The sequence below is a fragment of the Cololabis saira genome, chromosome 17 (genome assembly GCF_033807715.1).
Source record: "Cololabis saira isolate AMF1-May2022 chromosome 17, fColSai1.1, whole genome shotgun sequence".
Lineage (NCBI taxonomy): Eukaryota > Metazoa > Chordata > Actinopteri > Beloniformes > Belonidae > Cololabis > Cololabis saira.
In genome coordinates, this window is record NC_084603.1 from 9,108,969 (window position 1) to 9,124,774 (window position 15,806).

At 41.6% G+C, this 15,806-nt stretch overlaps 1 protein-coding gene across 1 annotated transcript in view; it reads right to left on the reverse strand.

Moving 5' to 3' along the window:
• Positions 1-7,604: 7,604 nt before the first annotated feature.
• Positions 7,605-15,806, reverse strand: part of LOC133463526 (uncharacterized) — a 30,262-nt gene continuing 22,060 nt past the window's right edge. The window contains exons 8-16 of the mRNA XM_061745102.1: positions 15,682-15,793; positions 15,507-15,568; positions 15,159-15,284; positions 14,946-15,040; positions 14,669-14,830; positions 14,358-14,554; positions 13,042-13,171; positions 10,185-10,378; positions 7,605-8,473 (exon numbers count right to left, since the gene is read on the reverse strand). Of these exons, the coding sequence (XP_061601086.1) occupies positions 8,239-8,473; positions 10,185-10,378; positions 13,042-13,171; positions 14,358-14,554; positions 14,669-14,830; positions 14,946-15,040; positions 15,159-15,284; positions 15,507-15,568; positions 15,682-15,793 (1,313 nt within the window). The 3' untranslated portion in view covers positions 7,605-8,238. The remainder of the gene's footprint in view (positions 8,474-10,184; positions 10,379-13,041; positions 13,172-14,357; positions 14,555-14,668; positions 14,831-14,945; positions 15,041-15,158; positions 15,285-15,506; positions 15,569-15,681; positions 15,794-15,806) is intronic.

Sequence of the window (15,806 nt, forward strand, 5' to 3'; positions counted from 1 at the left end):
CATCAGTGTATAGGTATCTGTATACAGACCTGAAGAGTCAAAAGGTTTACATAGATATTGACATTTGATACAGTAGCAACACTTACACCAGCTGTAGTAGTTTCAGGATAATTGTTTTTGTAAAACACACTGACATAGGTGTTGATAAAAGTGCATACCTGGAGGTGATGAACGTCTTTACATCCTTCAACCATCTCGTCCAAGACGACGGCGCTACAAGGGCTTGTAGCGAGAGAACGCCGGGCCAATGTTTATTCTCCACCGGGCATTTAGCTTGTTACTCTCCCGCTTTCTTTTTTTCGCCTCCTCCGCTCCGTTAAAACTTTTATTTTCTTCGTTTTTTTCGCTGCTTCGGCCATGATACCAGCTCCTCGTTTAGCTCAACACCAGCTTCCGCTGAGCTCAGCCTCTGCGCTCCAAGCCCCGCCCATTTTTGTCTCAACTACGAATCGGGAAGGGGGGGGAAGTGACGTATGTACCGTAAAGCAGTCAAAGTCGTAAAATTTGTAGTTTTTTAGTGTGGCAGGGTTCCTACCATGCTCCTCAAAGTTACATAGTGCCAGTGAAAGCGATACAGACCCCCTCAGATCATGACAGAGGTGTCATTAAACCTGTTGGAAGTTGATGTACCATCACAATGACTCTGGAAATATGATATTAAGGTGGAAAAGTTACGTAGTGTCGCTTTAAAACGTATACTAATTTTTTTCATAAATCCTGCCTCAATCCTGCCTCATGCTCCTTTAAGGAACAAATATTTTTTCTTTTTCTTTTTTTTCCCTCCAGATTTTTTTCTATAAAGGGTATATACGCCACACATCAGGACCACACAGAAGAAATCAAATCACAAAGTGCTTTAATGGCATAATTTGTGCATAAAAACAAATGAGTGAATGACAGTTGCTGACTTAATTCATACCAGGTTGCTTTCATGTTCTGACAATAGGAATAGTGTGGACACAGGTATCTCAGACAACCTTCAAACCATTCTGAGTGATCAGGTCTCAATCCAGCTTAGGATGTTTTCAAGCTTGTATTGGCGTTGGCCAATCGTGATCAGATTTCCCAGGATGCATTCTAATACAGGTCTCAATGGGGTTTGGTTATATTCTTTAGAAGGAGTACCATTCCTGTAACTTTGAAACCAACACCTAACATCCACAGCACTGACAATGATTAAAATAAAAATGTTTTTTCCTCTGACTTACTGAAACATATTACAAGAACATAATATGTTTAATCTATAAAAAACTCCATATTTTATTAATTTTGCCAGCTCACCCTTTTGCTTTGTTGACCCGCCAGCTTTAATGCCTAAATGTTCAAATTTCAATTATTTTTCTTTACTATAGATCAGTGGTTCCCAACCTTTTTTCCATGGAGCCCCCCCTACTTGTGTCTAAGACCAGCCGGGCCCCCCGACCCGTACGTACTAACAGCAAAAGAGTAAAGTTAATATGACTTTGTTTTTCTCACCTTCATTTTGTGTCACCAATGTATAAAATACACACAAAAAATAATTGCAAGGACATAAAAATATTTCTGAAAAATGCCTCTTTTAATATGAGAGCAAAATGTTACATTTTTCCTTTAACAACCTGTCTGAGCAGTAGTATGATTAAATGTTGAATAATGATATAATAATACGTTTTTATCCTGATAAATAACTTAGTATTTAAAAATGACCAAAATATTTCTAAGTGGGTTTATACAGACTTGGATTACTGTATTCCATTAGGTGTGTTATTATGATTTTTTATTTATTTAACATGTGCAAATATCATTTTTACAACTGCATATAAAAGCAGATAAAGTTTCGCGCCCCCCCCCAGAGATCTCTGGCGCCCCCCCAGGGGGGGCCCGGACCCCACGTTGGGAGACGCTGCTATAGATTACTGTACCACTTTTCGTTGCCACCATGTCTGAAAAGTAGTTTTTTCTGTTCTTGTTTCCTTTTCCTTTAAGCTTACTCACCTAATTCATCAAAATAATGGTGGATTTCACAGCAGCAGCTGCTCGGTCTTTGTTTTAGAGGTGTCAAACTAACCACTAAGCAGGCAATATACAAATGTGTTTCATGTGGATTTAGTTGTTGGGTTTAAGAAGTAAAGCTTGGACTGCAAACAGTGCATTTCAGCCAGCTCTTTGACTGAGAGAAGGCTTTTAAAGGACTGAAAGTTTACCCCTATTACCTGAGGTAACGTGTTAAGTGTCAACAAAATTAGTCATGACATCCTGTATATGTTACCAATCGAAGCAGATTATCTAGATGCAACCCCACTAATTAATTGTGTTAAATGTTTCCAAGAAAATCCAATGATCTCAAAGAAGTTTCTGCGCTGCAATATTCTAACCTTTCATGTTACATCCAAGAACTCAATTTACAGAAAAATCATCCGTGTTAACAGCTGGATGTGCTTATTGGCTATGTAAGTGTGTATCTGAAGTAGGTGACCCTGAATCTTAAATTACATAGGCACGACAGGGTTCCTCCGTCCTGCTGAGAAGTATATAGTCACCTGATGAAGAACAGAACGACCTGATTTCCTGTATCTCCAGAGACATCTGTGCAGATGAAGGAGGACGGTGCATCACATCTCCACTTCCCTTTTGCAGCCTGTCATAGCATCAATCCTGCCTTCGGATGTGTCCTCCGCAGGGAGGTAATCAGAGATGGTATTACGGTTTAACCTTCTATGTCATTCTATGACTAGGTTATTTGTAAACATATCTATCATCCATCCATATATTTTGTCACCCTTTGTTTTCTTCCTCCTTGGATTAAGTCTTTCACATCTCTCCCTCTTGCTGTGTTTTTCTCTCCTTGGCTCTCTCTCTTTATCTCTCCACGCGTCTCTCCTTGTTTTGGTAGCAGAGCAGCTCTTGCAGCTCAGGGACTATGATTAGGACAGAAGAAAACTGGCTGTAAGACGGAGACAAACTCAGAACTGGGTCATCATTGTTTCTGTGTGAGGGCCCGCTCCGCAGATGAAAAGCTCGAAGACATGAAGAGAAAATGACGCTCGATGCAGTACTAGGGGAGCCCGAGACAGTTCTGTGCTGCAGAAACACACATGCAAAGGAGGAATTAGAACTGCAACAAGCTGAATAAAACATGCTGCTGGCCTGCTTCTCCAAGTCCAAAACCTTCCAGTCAGTAATTATCCATTAGCTGACTTTGGCTGTGTGGCGCAGATTTAGCACAGTCATAAGAGAAATGACTGATCACGAAGCACAAGACGGTGAAAACCTTTGTTTTTACAGACTAGTAGAATTTAGTCACAGATCATCCCTTCTCTCCTGCTCTCTCGGGCTCGGTCTCTCTCCCGTCCTCTCTGCAGCCATTTCTCTACGCGTCTTCCACCCTTTTAGCAGACAGTCTGACAGGGTCTGTCCCCCTGGTCAACCATTCAGCACTCATCATGCGCATCATTTCCTCTCATCATTCCCCCGGTGTGCTTTTTTTCATCTTCTCTGGCCTGCAACGTCGCCATCAAACGCTCCGCATACATGCCTTTATTTTTGTGTGTTTGTGACACAGTGTGTAGCAAATTGAAATATTATTGTTTTATGCCTGTGTGTGTGTGTGTGTGTGTGTGTGTGTGTGTGTGTGTGTGTGTGTGTGTATGTGTGTGTGTGTGTGTGTGTGTGTGTGTACGGTGTGTTGTAATATAATTTTGAAGCAACCACGTGGGGAGAGAGTTGTATATGTGTCTACATCACATATGTTTCTCGCAATCCTTTCATACATCACGTGTATTAAGTATCTCATCATAAACGTCTTCTGCTGAAATGTCCCAGCGACTGTTACTGTTACTGATGTGACAGCAGCTCAGTCTGCTCTCAAATAAGGAGACAATCAGAATTTAGTGTAGTCTCAGCTGCTCCGGCTGTCTTATTGAAATGAATTAGTTAAGCAAGAGGATGAAGCGTCTTTATGTTGTACTTGACATAATCATCTCTTCTGAGTTTCCATAAGCACGGCGTCAGATGGAAAGCCCTGCATTCATTTATTATTCTCGTCGTTTCTTCAACTTGAAGCGTTATGTTGCTTGTGTCAAACCTTTTATTGCAAATGAGAATCAGTGGTGCCTTGGCCTACTTTCCAAACCATCGAGGAGCAAATAATCAGCCCCAGCTAAGGATTTGCTTGGCAGTCTTTCAAACGGGGATGCTTGTGAAGCATCTTTCTGTGCAAGTGCTGGGTTTCACTGAGACGCTTTCAGAGAGGATGTTCGGCGTGTCTTCCAGCTGACACAGTAAATCCTGAGACTTCTACTGCCATCTTGAGGTAAGTCACGGTTGTTCATGGGAGAGAATGCATTTCTATTGACAAAGACCAATTTGTATGTTACAAATAAAAAAGATCCGACTTAATTTGAGCCCCTATTAGGTCATAACTTAGACATGAATACTCTCATTTAAATATTAAAGTTACATCTTTAACTGTGAGATTATTTCTTACAAATAACCACACGTCCGGGCCATGGACTCTCTCTTTCCTTGCCCTTCCCTCCCTGTTTTGACAAACCCACCCCACACAGCACAGAAGTGATGCCAGAAGAGTTCTCACTGCCAGAAACTGCCTGGAGGTTTATAAATGAACAATTTGTTGTTCAGAGTGTGGGAAGATATTTCTTTTTTATTATATAAGTAAACCCACCACCAGCTACCAAAAGAAAAGAAAAAGCCATGGCTCAGTTTGAGGCTTAAAACTCTTCTGATGCATTATCCATCTCAGGTTTTTTCTCTTCCTCCTGTTATGAATTTTCCTCCTTGGTAGCCTGTGCAGTGCTACTGCCGTTAGATTCACTCCACCGCATTCCACAATGATTTATTTTTCCCTACCACCATTTTCATTTTGCTTTAATTAAACCTTTTGTTGGACAGAGACAATGGCCATTATGCTCTCTATATTTCAGGGAATGGATGGAAAAATTACTAATAGCTTATGCTGACCTTTCTCAGTTCCTGCCTGCTTGTGAGGCTGTGCATAGTGATTTCTTCAACATATTTATCTCATCCAAAGCACACCTCCGACTTAATACTAATGGCCTTTTCATTATCCCTTTAATAGAGCAGCGCAAAGAGCGCTAAAATGTCTCTCAGCAGCTTTGAAGAGTAGCTTCATGTTAGATCCTGCCCTATACACATTCATTTGAGAGAGTTAAACCCACATTAAAGTCATGAATGATGGATGATTATAGCCATCAATCATTTACGTTCCCTTTATTTTATTCCTCATCACACTGTGTTGAATAGTACATAACCAGAAAAAGGGCCTATCTTGCTTTTAAATATCAGCCATTCTGGGGTCACGGGGAAGGGGGGGTGGAGGGGTGGGGGGGGACAATGTAATTACCGGATTTCACTAATCTCAATAATCTCACAGCAAACGGTTGGCTGATTGCTTGCATGGACATGTGGCCAAATCTTAGCATACACAGATGTACCCCCCCCCCCACTCCCTGCAGGCTCTGAATAATCAGTGCTTATCAAAATCCTACATAATCAACCCCAAGAGGCATTTTCCTCCGTGCACCAATTTAACACAATCGTGGGAAGGAGAGTGCGGTTTATGAAATCACCAGGAGATGGCAGCGCTTCCCCACCTTCACCGACACGGCAGCGGCTGCGGCAACGACGCACCAAGTGCAAAGGTCAGATAACGGTGCGGCGTTGACGAGGAGAGGCTCAACTCATAAATATCTCTGGGGACCCCGCAGTACCCAGTGCAGCTACTTAGTGTGAGATTTGCCAGAGGAAAAAGCAGAGGTTCCACTTCCACCTCAGCAAAATGAAATCAAAAGCCCAGGGGATTTGAGAGTGACCTTCACAGCCCTCACTCATCCTGAGTGATTACTGAAATATAAGGGGCTAGAGGCTGTAGCGCTCTATTAACTACATAATGCTGTGCGGCAGAAAGGTATGGGAACATTTGACTGTAAAAACATTTTTTAATTTATTAATAATTATTGTCTAATTAACATCTCGCGAGCTATGTAATTAACTGTTATTAGGTCTCATGGAGCAGAGATACAATCACAAAAAGGAAAGGGATTATTATAAAGACAGGGCTATTTATTTATTTCTTTTATTTTTTCATTTCGAAGAACTCCTTTGTACTTTACAGTATAATGTAAGGCTAAACGCCAATCTTGTTTGTTTAGTGTTTAGTGAACAGGAATTCCTTTGGTTCACTACAGACCTGTGTGCATTTTATTGGCTTGTGTGGGATTTGGGCAGGAAACCAGAGCTAATGCCCCATCTCCCACTTCAAACGGATGCCAGGCACCCTTAAATGTCATGCGGTGGTTAGAGAGTTGAAGGAGGTGGGAAGGAGGGGGAGAAGCTGTGGCTCACAGGGCGAAAAGGAGAAATATCCAGCCGCACTGGACTCTCCTCGGAGCTTATCAGTGTGTGCTGGATGTAGTTTTACTGAGACTGCTAAGCCAAAGCAGATGCTGCCTCCGTTGCTCTGTGCCACTACGTGTCAGGTACAGAGCCAGGTCAACCCACGGCGCCCTGGTAGTATGGGAAGATGCTGCTGTACAGTCAAACTCAACGCAGATGTTCCACACTAGTGCTCACTTCAGTATTTGGTCCATCCTTTTGAATTAACAGCTTCTCTGAAAAGGGAACATGTCAGTTCAAATACTCACTCACATGGGCTTCTCTTCATTTGCTTTTTCTTTTTTTTTTTTTTTTTACCTTTTTTTGGTTGTTTTTAAGACTGACAACATGCAATGGTTAAAAGCTAGATCATCAAAGTCTGAGTGTGTGTTCTGAGCTGTGTTGGTCACTGGGAATCCCACGCTGTCTTTCGACTCCTGCCAGCAGTAGTGTTTATAGGATTTTGTCTCATTTTCTCCAGTGTTAATTTATTTCCATGAAGGAAGCCATGACACATTCTCTCCTCCTTTTTTGTCTCTGTGTGGCTTTATTTTACTGAGCTATGAATTTTCTCCATGTCTCTCTGCACTGAAGGGAAGACTAGACCAGCATTCAGTTGCATCTACGTAGTTATTTTGACATCAAACGTGATCTTCGTCGCTAATTTCTTTCCTTCTCTTCCTCTTTGTGCCAACAATTTCCTCTAATCTCAGCGTCTCTCTGAAGCAGTACGTGTCTACGCCCTGCTATTGCGCTGTTTAGTGGTTTTGGATAGCTTCTCTCGGTATTGTTTCGCTCTCTGAGGTATGTCATTATGGTTCATCTGTGTTAAGGGGTAGATGAACATGTTGTGGCGTGGTTGTATTCAATTTCCCATGCCTGTGACTAAGTCTCTCAAATCTGCAGCTTGCCAATGCCATACTCCTCCCTGTGGCTCTGTTTGGCAAGCGCACAATACTGTGTCTCTCACCGTCAGGATTATGGAGCTCATTCAGCTTTGATTACAAAATCATTAAGATACAAACATATTGGTGACCTTTTCCATCATGTGACAAGGAAAACTGGTCTCATCACTTTTCCTCTCAGGCTCTTTGGACCCCAGGGGTCTGGGTCACCCTTTGGTACTGTTTGTGCTGCCTTTCTGTCAGACGTGCATGATCCACTGCCATTTAATGAACAAGGATGATAAATGAGGCATTTCCGGGCCCAAGGGGGTTTATTCCTACAACACAATGGATTACATTACAACCTACAAAGGGGAAACATGACTCTTTTCTATGTATATGTTTGGCTTTTAACACTGTTCAAGGTCACATTTGTGTCTAATCTGTAGAGAGAAAAGTACCAAGCAGGAAAAACAAAGCTTTTTGATGTGTCATCGCATTACGTCAGACTTGTTGAGACGGCAGTTTTATCTCCGATTTAAAAAAAAAAAAAAAAAAAGAAAAGAAAGAAAAAAAGGTGAAACAGGTAGATCGCTCATCAGTCTCACATTGTTGCACCCACAATGCTCATAGCATAAACAGCGTAGCAAAGCTCTTCCAGGCTCTGGGCTTCCTTATTTTAGTTTCCATTCTCTTCCCAGGTAGGGGAAGACAGGTAGGGGTCCAAAGAAATGAGGGCTGTCTTTGTTGTTTGTTTTTCATTGCCATTGTTCTGTAAATATGCTGCAGATATTGGATGATACATTACAAACATGGCATGTAAAAAAAAAGAATTAGACATACTACATGGTTTCCTAACTAATCAGATGCACATGGATCGGTAACTAACCACCTAACAGAAGACAACATTTGAACAACATTTGGTTATCAACGACACCCTTCATGTCTCTTCTTCCTATATTCATATGGCCATCACTTTGCGCTGTGGAGGGGTTTCCATGGTTACTACATCCCTTTCTGGACAGACTGCTTGCACAGGTTCAGGACTGACCATGTGCTGCAGGAACGGCAACGTGCCCAGGGTGGGTGGGGGTTGGCGAAGGACAACAATTTCAGCGCAAGGTCCCTGCAGGAGGAGGTTGGTCAGCTCCTCGAGTGTTGAGTTGACCACCGGAACGCTGTTCACCTCCACCAGTCTGTGAGGCCGAATACACACAGGGCACAAACACATCACACAGACTGTGCAGAAATAATCTCGTAAAAACAAACATTTAATCTTCAAAATGTTTTATGTTTTAACTCCTTAAAGACCTTTCACAGCCAACAAATATCAAATCATTCCTGAATCGATATTCATTAACTGTTGAAAGCATCCCATTTATAAAGAATTCATTAACAAAATTCCATAATGTCTATTTAATGTCTATTTACTTTATAGTGAGCGAAAATAACCGAGTCAAATTCCCTGTCTTGTTTGACCTGACTTGGCCAATAAACCTGGTTATGATTATGATTATAATTATGATAATAACTTGTGCCTATAGACAACCAAGAAAACTAAACTGATTTTTTTTTCTTTTTTAAATACATATTTTTCGAAAACATATTTATATGAACTCACACAGAAGTTGAAAGACTTTTGTGGTTCGGGATTGCTTCTAAGAGTGATCTAAACACCTCAGTGTGTGATTAAATACGTTTGACTGCTGAATTTTACACACCTGTGGGTCCAGGTGTATTTCCTGTGATAAATCATCGTTTGATCATATATTATCTTCTTCTTTTCAAGCTCATCTCCACTCACATAAGACAAGATCCTGTTGCTTTGGGGCCGTTATCTCTTTCCAAAGTTACCATATTGACAAAAGTAGAGCAATCATGAAAAGGAAAGATGAGTATTGGACGGCTGATCTCTCACTGACTGCGGGCAGCTGAGCACAGATGTGTCTGATTTACCTTAAAAGCTCAAAGCAGGAATTGGGAATGACATCACACCTGTGCTGATCTTGTTTCAGTAGCAAAGTCGGAAATGTCAGATCAGCTGTTGCTAGCCATTTTTATTGATATCAATCCTTTAAAATTGATGTGTGAAGTAGTTTGTACACACATACAGCTTAGCAGTAGCACATGGATGTCAATTAATGTGAATAAAAAGATCATCATCAACAGCCTTTTATTGTTTGTTTGTTTTCTTTTCTGTTTTTGGGAGGGCGGGGGGTATTTTAGAGTTATTAGTTCAATATACTTGCATTAGCCATTTGGTCTGAGATACTTCTGTAATGGCACTTTCGCACTAGGACTTACTTGGCCCGACTCGGCTCGGCGCTGCTTTACACGGCTCCACACTTGTGTTTTCGCACTGCCAGGTGAGAAGTGGGCAGGTTGTGGTGAAGCTGCTGTGACGTACTCGATTGCGCAACCGCTTTGTTCATGTCGGCGCTGATGAGAAATCAGCTGGAGCCGCGAGCGGCTGAGAGTAAAACAGCCCGTCTACATCGCTTTTTTAATTCTCTTGTCAGCCACCAGGTTTATGAACATCTGCACCTCAGAGTTGGATCACCAAACAGACGTTTTGCGCTTTATAATAAAATCGCCGCGAGCCGCGAGTCGCTCTGGCTCTGACTCCCGCTTCCTGATTCAAACGTTTGACGGCCCCGCCCCCGACCAATCAGAGGCGTGGAGGGTGGTGACGGCCCCGCCCCCTGACCAATCGGTGGCGAGGAGGGTGGTGACGTCAGAAATAGTCCCTGCTCAGCCCGCTTTCAGAACCTCACTGAAATGGTTACAGAAAAAAGTATCGACTTGGAGCAGCTTTACCCGTCTCAGCCCTAGTGCGAAAGCGCAAAACGGGTAGAACCGAGCTAAGGTGATACTAATGCAAAAGCGCCATAAGAGGTCTCATGTTACCTGTCATGCACATGGAGCTGAGAATTGTCCGCCGTGACCACCACCAGTCCACCGCCATCTCTGTGATGACATGTGAAGCCATAATGACCGTCAGGACTTTGGTTCTCCTGAACCACCATCAGCATGGCTGGAGACCGCGGCGACACCAGCTGGCTCAGGCTGCCAATAACTGGAGTCTCTTTTGGAGCTTCCTCCTGAAAGAAGACAAACACTCACATGCACATTCAAATACTCAAGGACACAAGCACCTGAACCAATGCTCCAGATTTTAATGCAAACGATTGCTAATGAATAGAACTTTTCCTTTTCATGCTTTCTGATCTATTTCATAAAATCTTACCAACAAAATATATATTATGAATCTGCTAGAACGGCTAGAACGTCATGTGGATTTGAATCCCAGATTTATTTTTTATTTTGTTTTTCTCAGACCATTCTTGTTGATAAGCTGCTCATCAGATTAGTTTCCGTGCCACTTAATCATGAAACAAACCCAGTTATCATTTCCTTCAAAATTGCCTAGACCACTACAGTTACATGGAAATCCCCTTAAGATAAAGTTCGACTAGAAGCCACGCAACCACCAAGATATAACGATTAGCTTTAGACGAGATCACACTACCAGTAGCTTGCAGGGATCCGAAATAACTTGTGAGTCTGACCAATGAATTCCAATGTTTCCTTATCCAGCCTCTCTTGGCATACTCCCCTCTCCCCCCACATGGCGTGTGAATGCCTTGCAGCAATAGCTGCCGCCTTGCAGGGGTCAGGGGTCAAAGCTAAGGCTTCTCTCTGTTCACAAAAAATGGGCCAGACAGGATATATCAACGGAAACACAGCCAAAGCCCCTTGAGGAACAGACTCAAATACTCACCGCTTTCTCTTCTAGCTTGCTCAATTTTGGACGCACGCCAAAATCCCCAGGAATTTTCTCTTCATTTCTACTTGTTTATCCACAAGATCTGATCAAATCCTAGCCTACCTGGGCCAGACGCAGAGCAATTATCACATATCCACACCAAACAAAGGGAATTAGCTGACTGAAGTTTATTCAAAGGCTGCCACTCGCAATCAAAAAGGATTGTTCAAAGGGGAAATTGACTTTCACTTTTGTAAGTAATAAAAAAAGAGGTAAAATATTCCACAGACTTAATTGGATTTCACCTTAGAATTTAATAAACATGGACTATGAGAGTTTGTTTTTTTCATGTGCGGGAAATGTCTCTCTGACGGGCCAGCCAACATAGATACTGAATAAAAGGGATTGCATTTCAGTTGCCGTGATGGGTGTGAGAGGATTCAGAGCTGTCCTGCTGAGTGAGGAGGGTCTGGCTCTTGCAACAACAGAGATCTTTGACAGCAGAGATGTTGTGAGGAAGATAAGGGAGGACAGAAACATGGGAGACAATACGACCATATCAACCAACTGCAGGCTGCAGACATGACAGTTGCTATATGAACATGAACATGAGTATCATTGTCTAAACCCATGTATGGCGTTGCAAAGAGGTGGCCGCTTCCTCTGAATCTGAAGCTAAAGAGGTGAAACAACAATTGTCCCCATTTCCCCTCTTTAATAGTTCGACAGAAGGTTATGAATCATCCGAGTCAAACTGCTGATTTAAAGTCATTTCCCCCATTTGCTGTCCTTCCCCCCTCCCTTCGGTCTGTGCGTCTGTTTTCCTTTCCCCTTCCCTCTCAGCTGCTTTATTGATGCCCTCCAGTTGCAATAGATCCTGGAGATTAGACTGCCGATGATGAAATATTTCCTTATTGTCTGTAATGCAGGGAGGCCTACGAGACCAAACACAGGGCGGTCTGTTCCTTATTTGAACAGCAGCTCTATCAGTTCCCAGCCTGCTCCTCAGCTCTGACCTGTGTGTTAACTCTGATTAGGTCATATGATAAACATTAGCGCTGCTGCTTTTCCCACAAACTCGGCACCTAAAAAAGCGTGGCCTCGGGGTGGCAATGTGACACGGGGCACCCTTCAAAGTCAAAGCCGCGTGTGTCCTTTCATGGCACCTCGTTAGGGCTTCTCCGACAAGATAAAAGACCCACATTAAAAAAGAATTGGGCTCTTTTGGGGATAGATAGAGATACTTTTACACACGCTGGCCCATTTCTCCGTTGCACTCTCCCACTGGCTTTTGTTGCACACACATTCCATTAGTGGTATGGTCACAGGCTCTCAAATGTCACGCTAAACATAATTTTAGAAGAAAAAAAAAAGTGCATGTTCATCCAAAACCCCTGTACACTTGTTCTCACAACAAGGATAACTGTCCAGTTTAACAAAAGAGAGCTGACTAAGTATAGCTTTGTTAAATCATAATAACAAGCGTTGACAGTATTTTCCCTAAAAGCTTACTTAAAGCGTACTCGTTCAATTATGGGTTGGATGGCTAAGTAAAGAATTATACCTTCATATTTACCACAGATTAATTTAACCTTACGGTCTGTGATTATCTGGGAAAAAAAGGGCAGTTATGCAAGTGGCTTTGATATGGTGAAGCCAGACTGAGAGAGCAGCATTTGTCATGATACCAGTCTCTAAAAGTCCAAAAGCTGACTGTTGTTTCTTCACTAAAATTATGATGTTATTATTCCATACCAAACATGCCTCTCTCGCTATCTGGGGCTGTGTTTGGTGCAAATATCAGTTTCTCAGTGTGTATTTTTGGAAATCAAAACATTCTCTGTCTCAGACCATACAGTTTTCCCACATTTTGGTGTAACTGGGTTTCACATGCCGTTGATTAGACTCCACTGACTCAGTTCCAGGCCTTCAAAGTGCTAGTTAAATCCAGCTTTAGTGCAGCTAATCAATGAAGTGGGCTACTTTTATCAGCGGTACCTTAATGTAGCTTTCTTTCAAAGCATCTTGGACCTGAGCCACCTGTCGGTTGAGATGCACAATGGAAATTTCCTCCTTGAACACTGAGCAGTTCAGCTTCATCTTTTCCAAGAGTCGAACCTCCAACTGTCTGAATGGCCAGAAACCAGATTTCAAAGAACGCCACAGACATATATGCATAGATTGAATCATTCTTGGTTACGTGGAGAACTTTTTCCCACTATGGTTAATGTTTTATGGAAATTTCACCACATAAATGTTTGGAGAAGTATGTCCCGTGTTTATTCCCTAATGGTTTAAAGTAGTACAATAAAATTAAATTAAGGCAGTGTTTGTGCAACACTTTTTTTACAATACGGCAAAGGGCTCCACAGAAAGGAATGAAATAAATAAAACTATCAAGTACAAAACCAAATACATTTATTTCTAATACTTTATGTCTTTTAAGGTGCCATGTCCTTTTAGGAGACATGAGGCTTTCTCCCGACAACCCTTCGGAACAAGCCATGCTTCAGTCTTTTTCAAATTTTCCTGCCATGAATTTTAACTTTCAGCAGCTGATTAAAGCCCCTTGTGTCTGAAATATAATTTTTCAGATTTTTTTTATTTATTTTTGATTTCCCTTAGCATTTTAGAAATCCGGAGTGCACTCCTAGGAAGATTGTTAGCTGTTCTTTAATCTTTTCCACTTGTGCTTGATGTTTATGACTGTAGAATGATTGGCTCCAAAGTGTTTAAAAATGGCATAATAATTTCTCTCAAAAGCTGATGCGCAATAAAGTCTCCTTCACTAAGGTCATTGCTGGTGTCTTGCTGTTTTGGCATTCAGTTTAATTAAATTCAATATAATTATATCCCATTCCTTTCCATTCCATTCTATTCTATTCTATTCTATTCAGTAATGCCCCAGTCATCCTCCGAAGGGAGATTACACTGTTGCAGACAGTTTGCTGATTGTTGTCAGTCAGTATTAAACAGTATTATGATCAGCAAACTGCTGTCACATCTGCTGTCAGCTGCAGGTCATCTGTCTCTTGTCCTGTATTATGTGCACGAAAGCATTAGAAACTATTGAAAACACTGTAAACGTTCAGGAAAGATATCTGTGAAACTGAGATGACTTCAGCAACTTAAATAAAAAGCTATGTGGTTTGATGTTTTGTCTAATCAGTGAACCTAAATACTTTCTTTGCTCCGAAATCATTGCTTTTAATGTGTACAGTGCTTTAAGGGGGCAGAGCACCAAACTGAGTGCAAATGGGACTTGGAAAACTGTGTTATGCTCTGCTGCTAATTAACAAAGACAGTTCACCTACTTCTTCTTGTGAGCAGTGGAGTTGTTAATGTTGTCTCTGAGGGTCTGCAGGCTTTGCTTCTTGTCGTTCAGTCGCCTGTTTACCATCTCCAGCCTCTGTTTCAGCTCAGCAGAACCAAGCCTGTCCAAATTCACATCTGCATCCATGTTCTTTAACTCGGAACAAAATGCTACCAGGTTGTGATGGAGCTCCTGGACCTTTTTGTGTCAAAGACATCAACATTTTAACAATTCTCACTGATGACAACGGGGTTCTTTTAGTTGATGCACACATTTGTGGCCTATTATACATTTTTGAATACAGATATCGACCTGAAGGACGACACTCTGTAGCGATTCCACCTGTTGGTTCAGTTCCCTGATCCTCTCTTCTTTAGTTGGGTGGTTCACCTGGATATTTTTGTTGATGTTACCATTTTCGATGGAGCGCTGGTCTTCTGGACTTCTTTGAGAAGGAGAACTTATTGGTTTATCCTACAATGTTAAAACATATAGGAACATCCAAATAATACATTTAGTATTCTTGATGCTCTTTTTGTATCTTGTATGCAGGGCAGCTGTCTACGAACACTGTGTCAAAGAAGCGTACCATTTTACAGAGGTGCAGCTCCAGCTGCCGGTTTTCTGGTGTTCCTGTCAAAATAGTCCCTATCTGTTCATCCGGAGAGAGCTCCTCTGGGGAATCTTCAAATAAAACATGAATAATTTACTGGACGTATACAATGTATATATTACATGTGCAAAGACTACATAAGAAAATGTGAAGAAAATTTATAAGAAAATGTGCATATTTATTGGGCACCTTGCTTTTCTTTCAGAGTGAATAGGCTCTTATCGTCAGTTGTTCCCAACATTTTAACACAGGAGTCCATAATTTTCCCCACTGTTGTTTCCTTTGGGGTTCTGAGATGAACAATCTGCTCCAATGCTGCAATATAAAATTTGAAACAACACAAGTTGAATCATAGTTCAAGTTGCTGCATGCTAGTCATGCTGGAAGAGAAAATGACACACTATAGTAGGAAATGCATAATGGGCTGATAAGTGACCATAAATGAGTATATATGTACACTGACTGCTCGAATCTACTGTTAACTCGCGTAGCTTTTCTGTGTAACAGAAGCTGTATTTCAAATATTCAGTCACTCACCATTGATAGTAATTTCTATCATCTGAGGAGTCCTCTGTGTCGTGAGGTTTTGGTTGGAGTTTCTATTGTGGAATATATCAAAAAACGTGTTTATTTTGTTTATTCTTTTTAAATTTCATTGAATATTATTTATTATGATTGTTGGTTTCGGGTATATACATTTAATGACCTATACCTGAGTTTGAGGGAGCGCCGGCTCAAGCAGCTCACGTGAGGAGAGGACTTGGACTTTGTCATTGACAACAATGTTGCTGTGAATGTCTCCACATTATTGGGCCCTACGGACTCTAGACGGAGAAA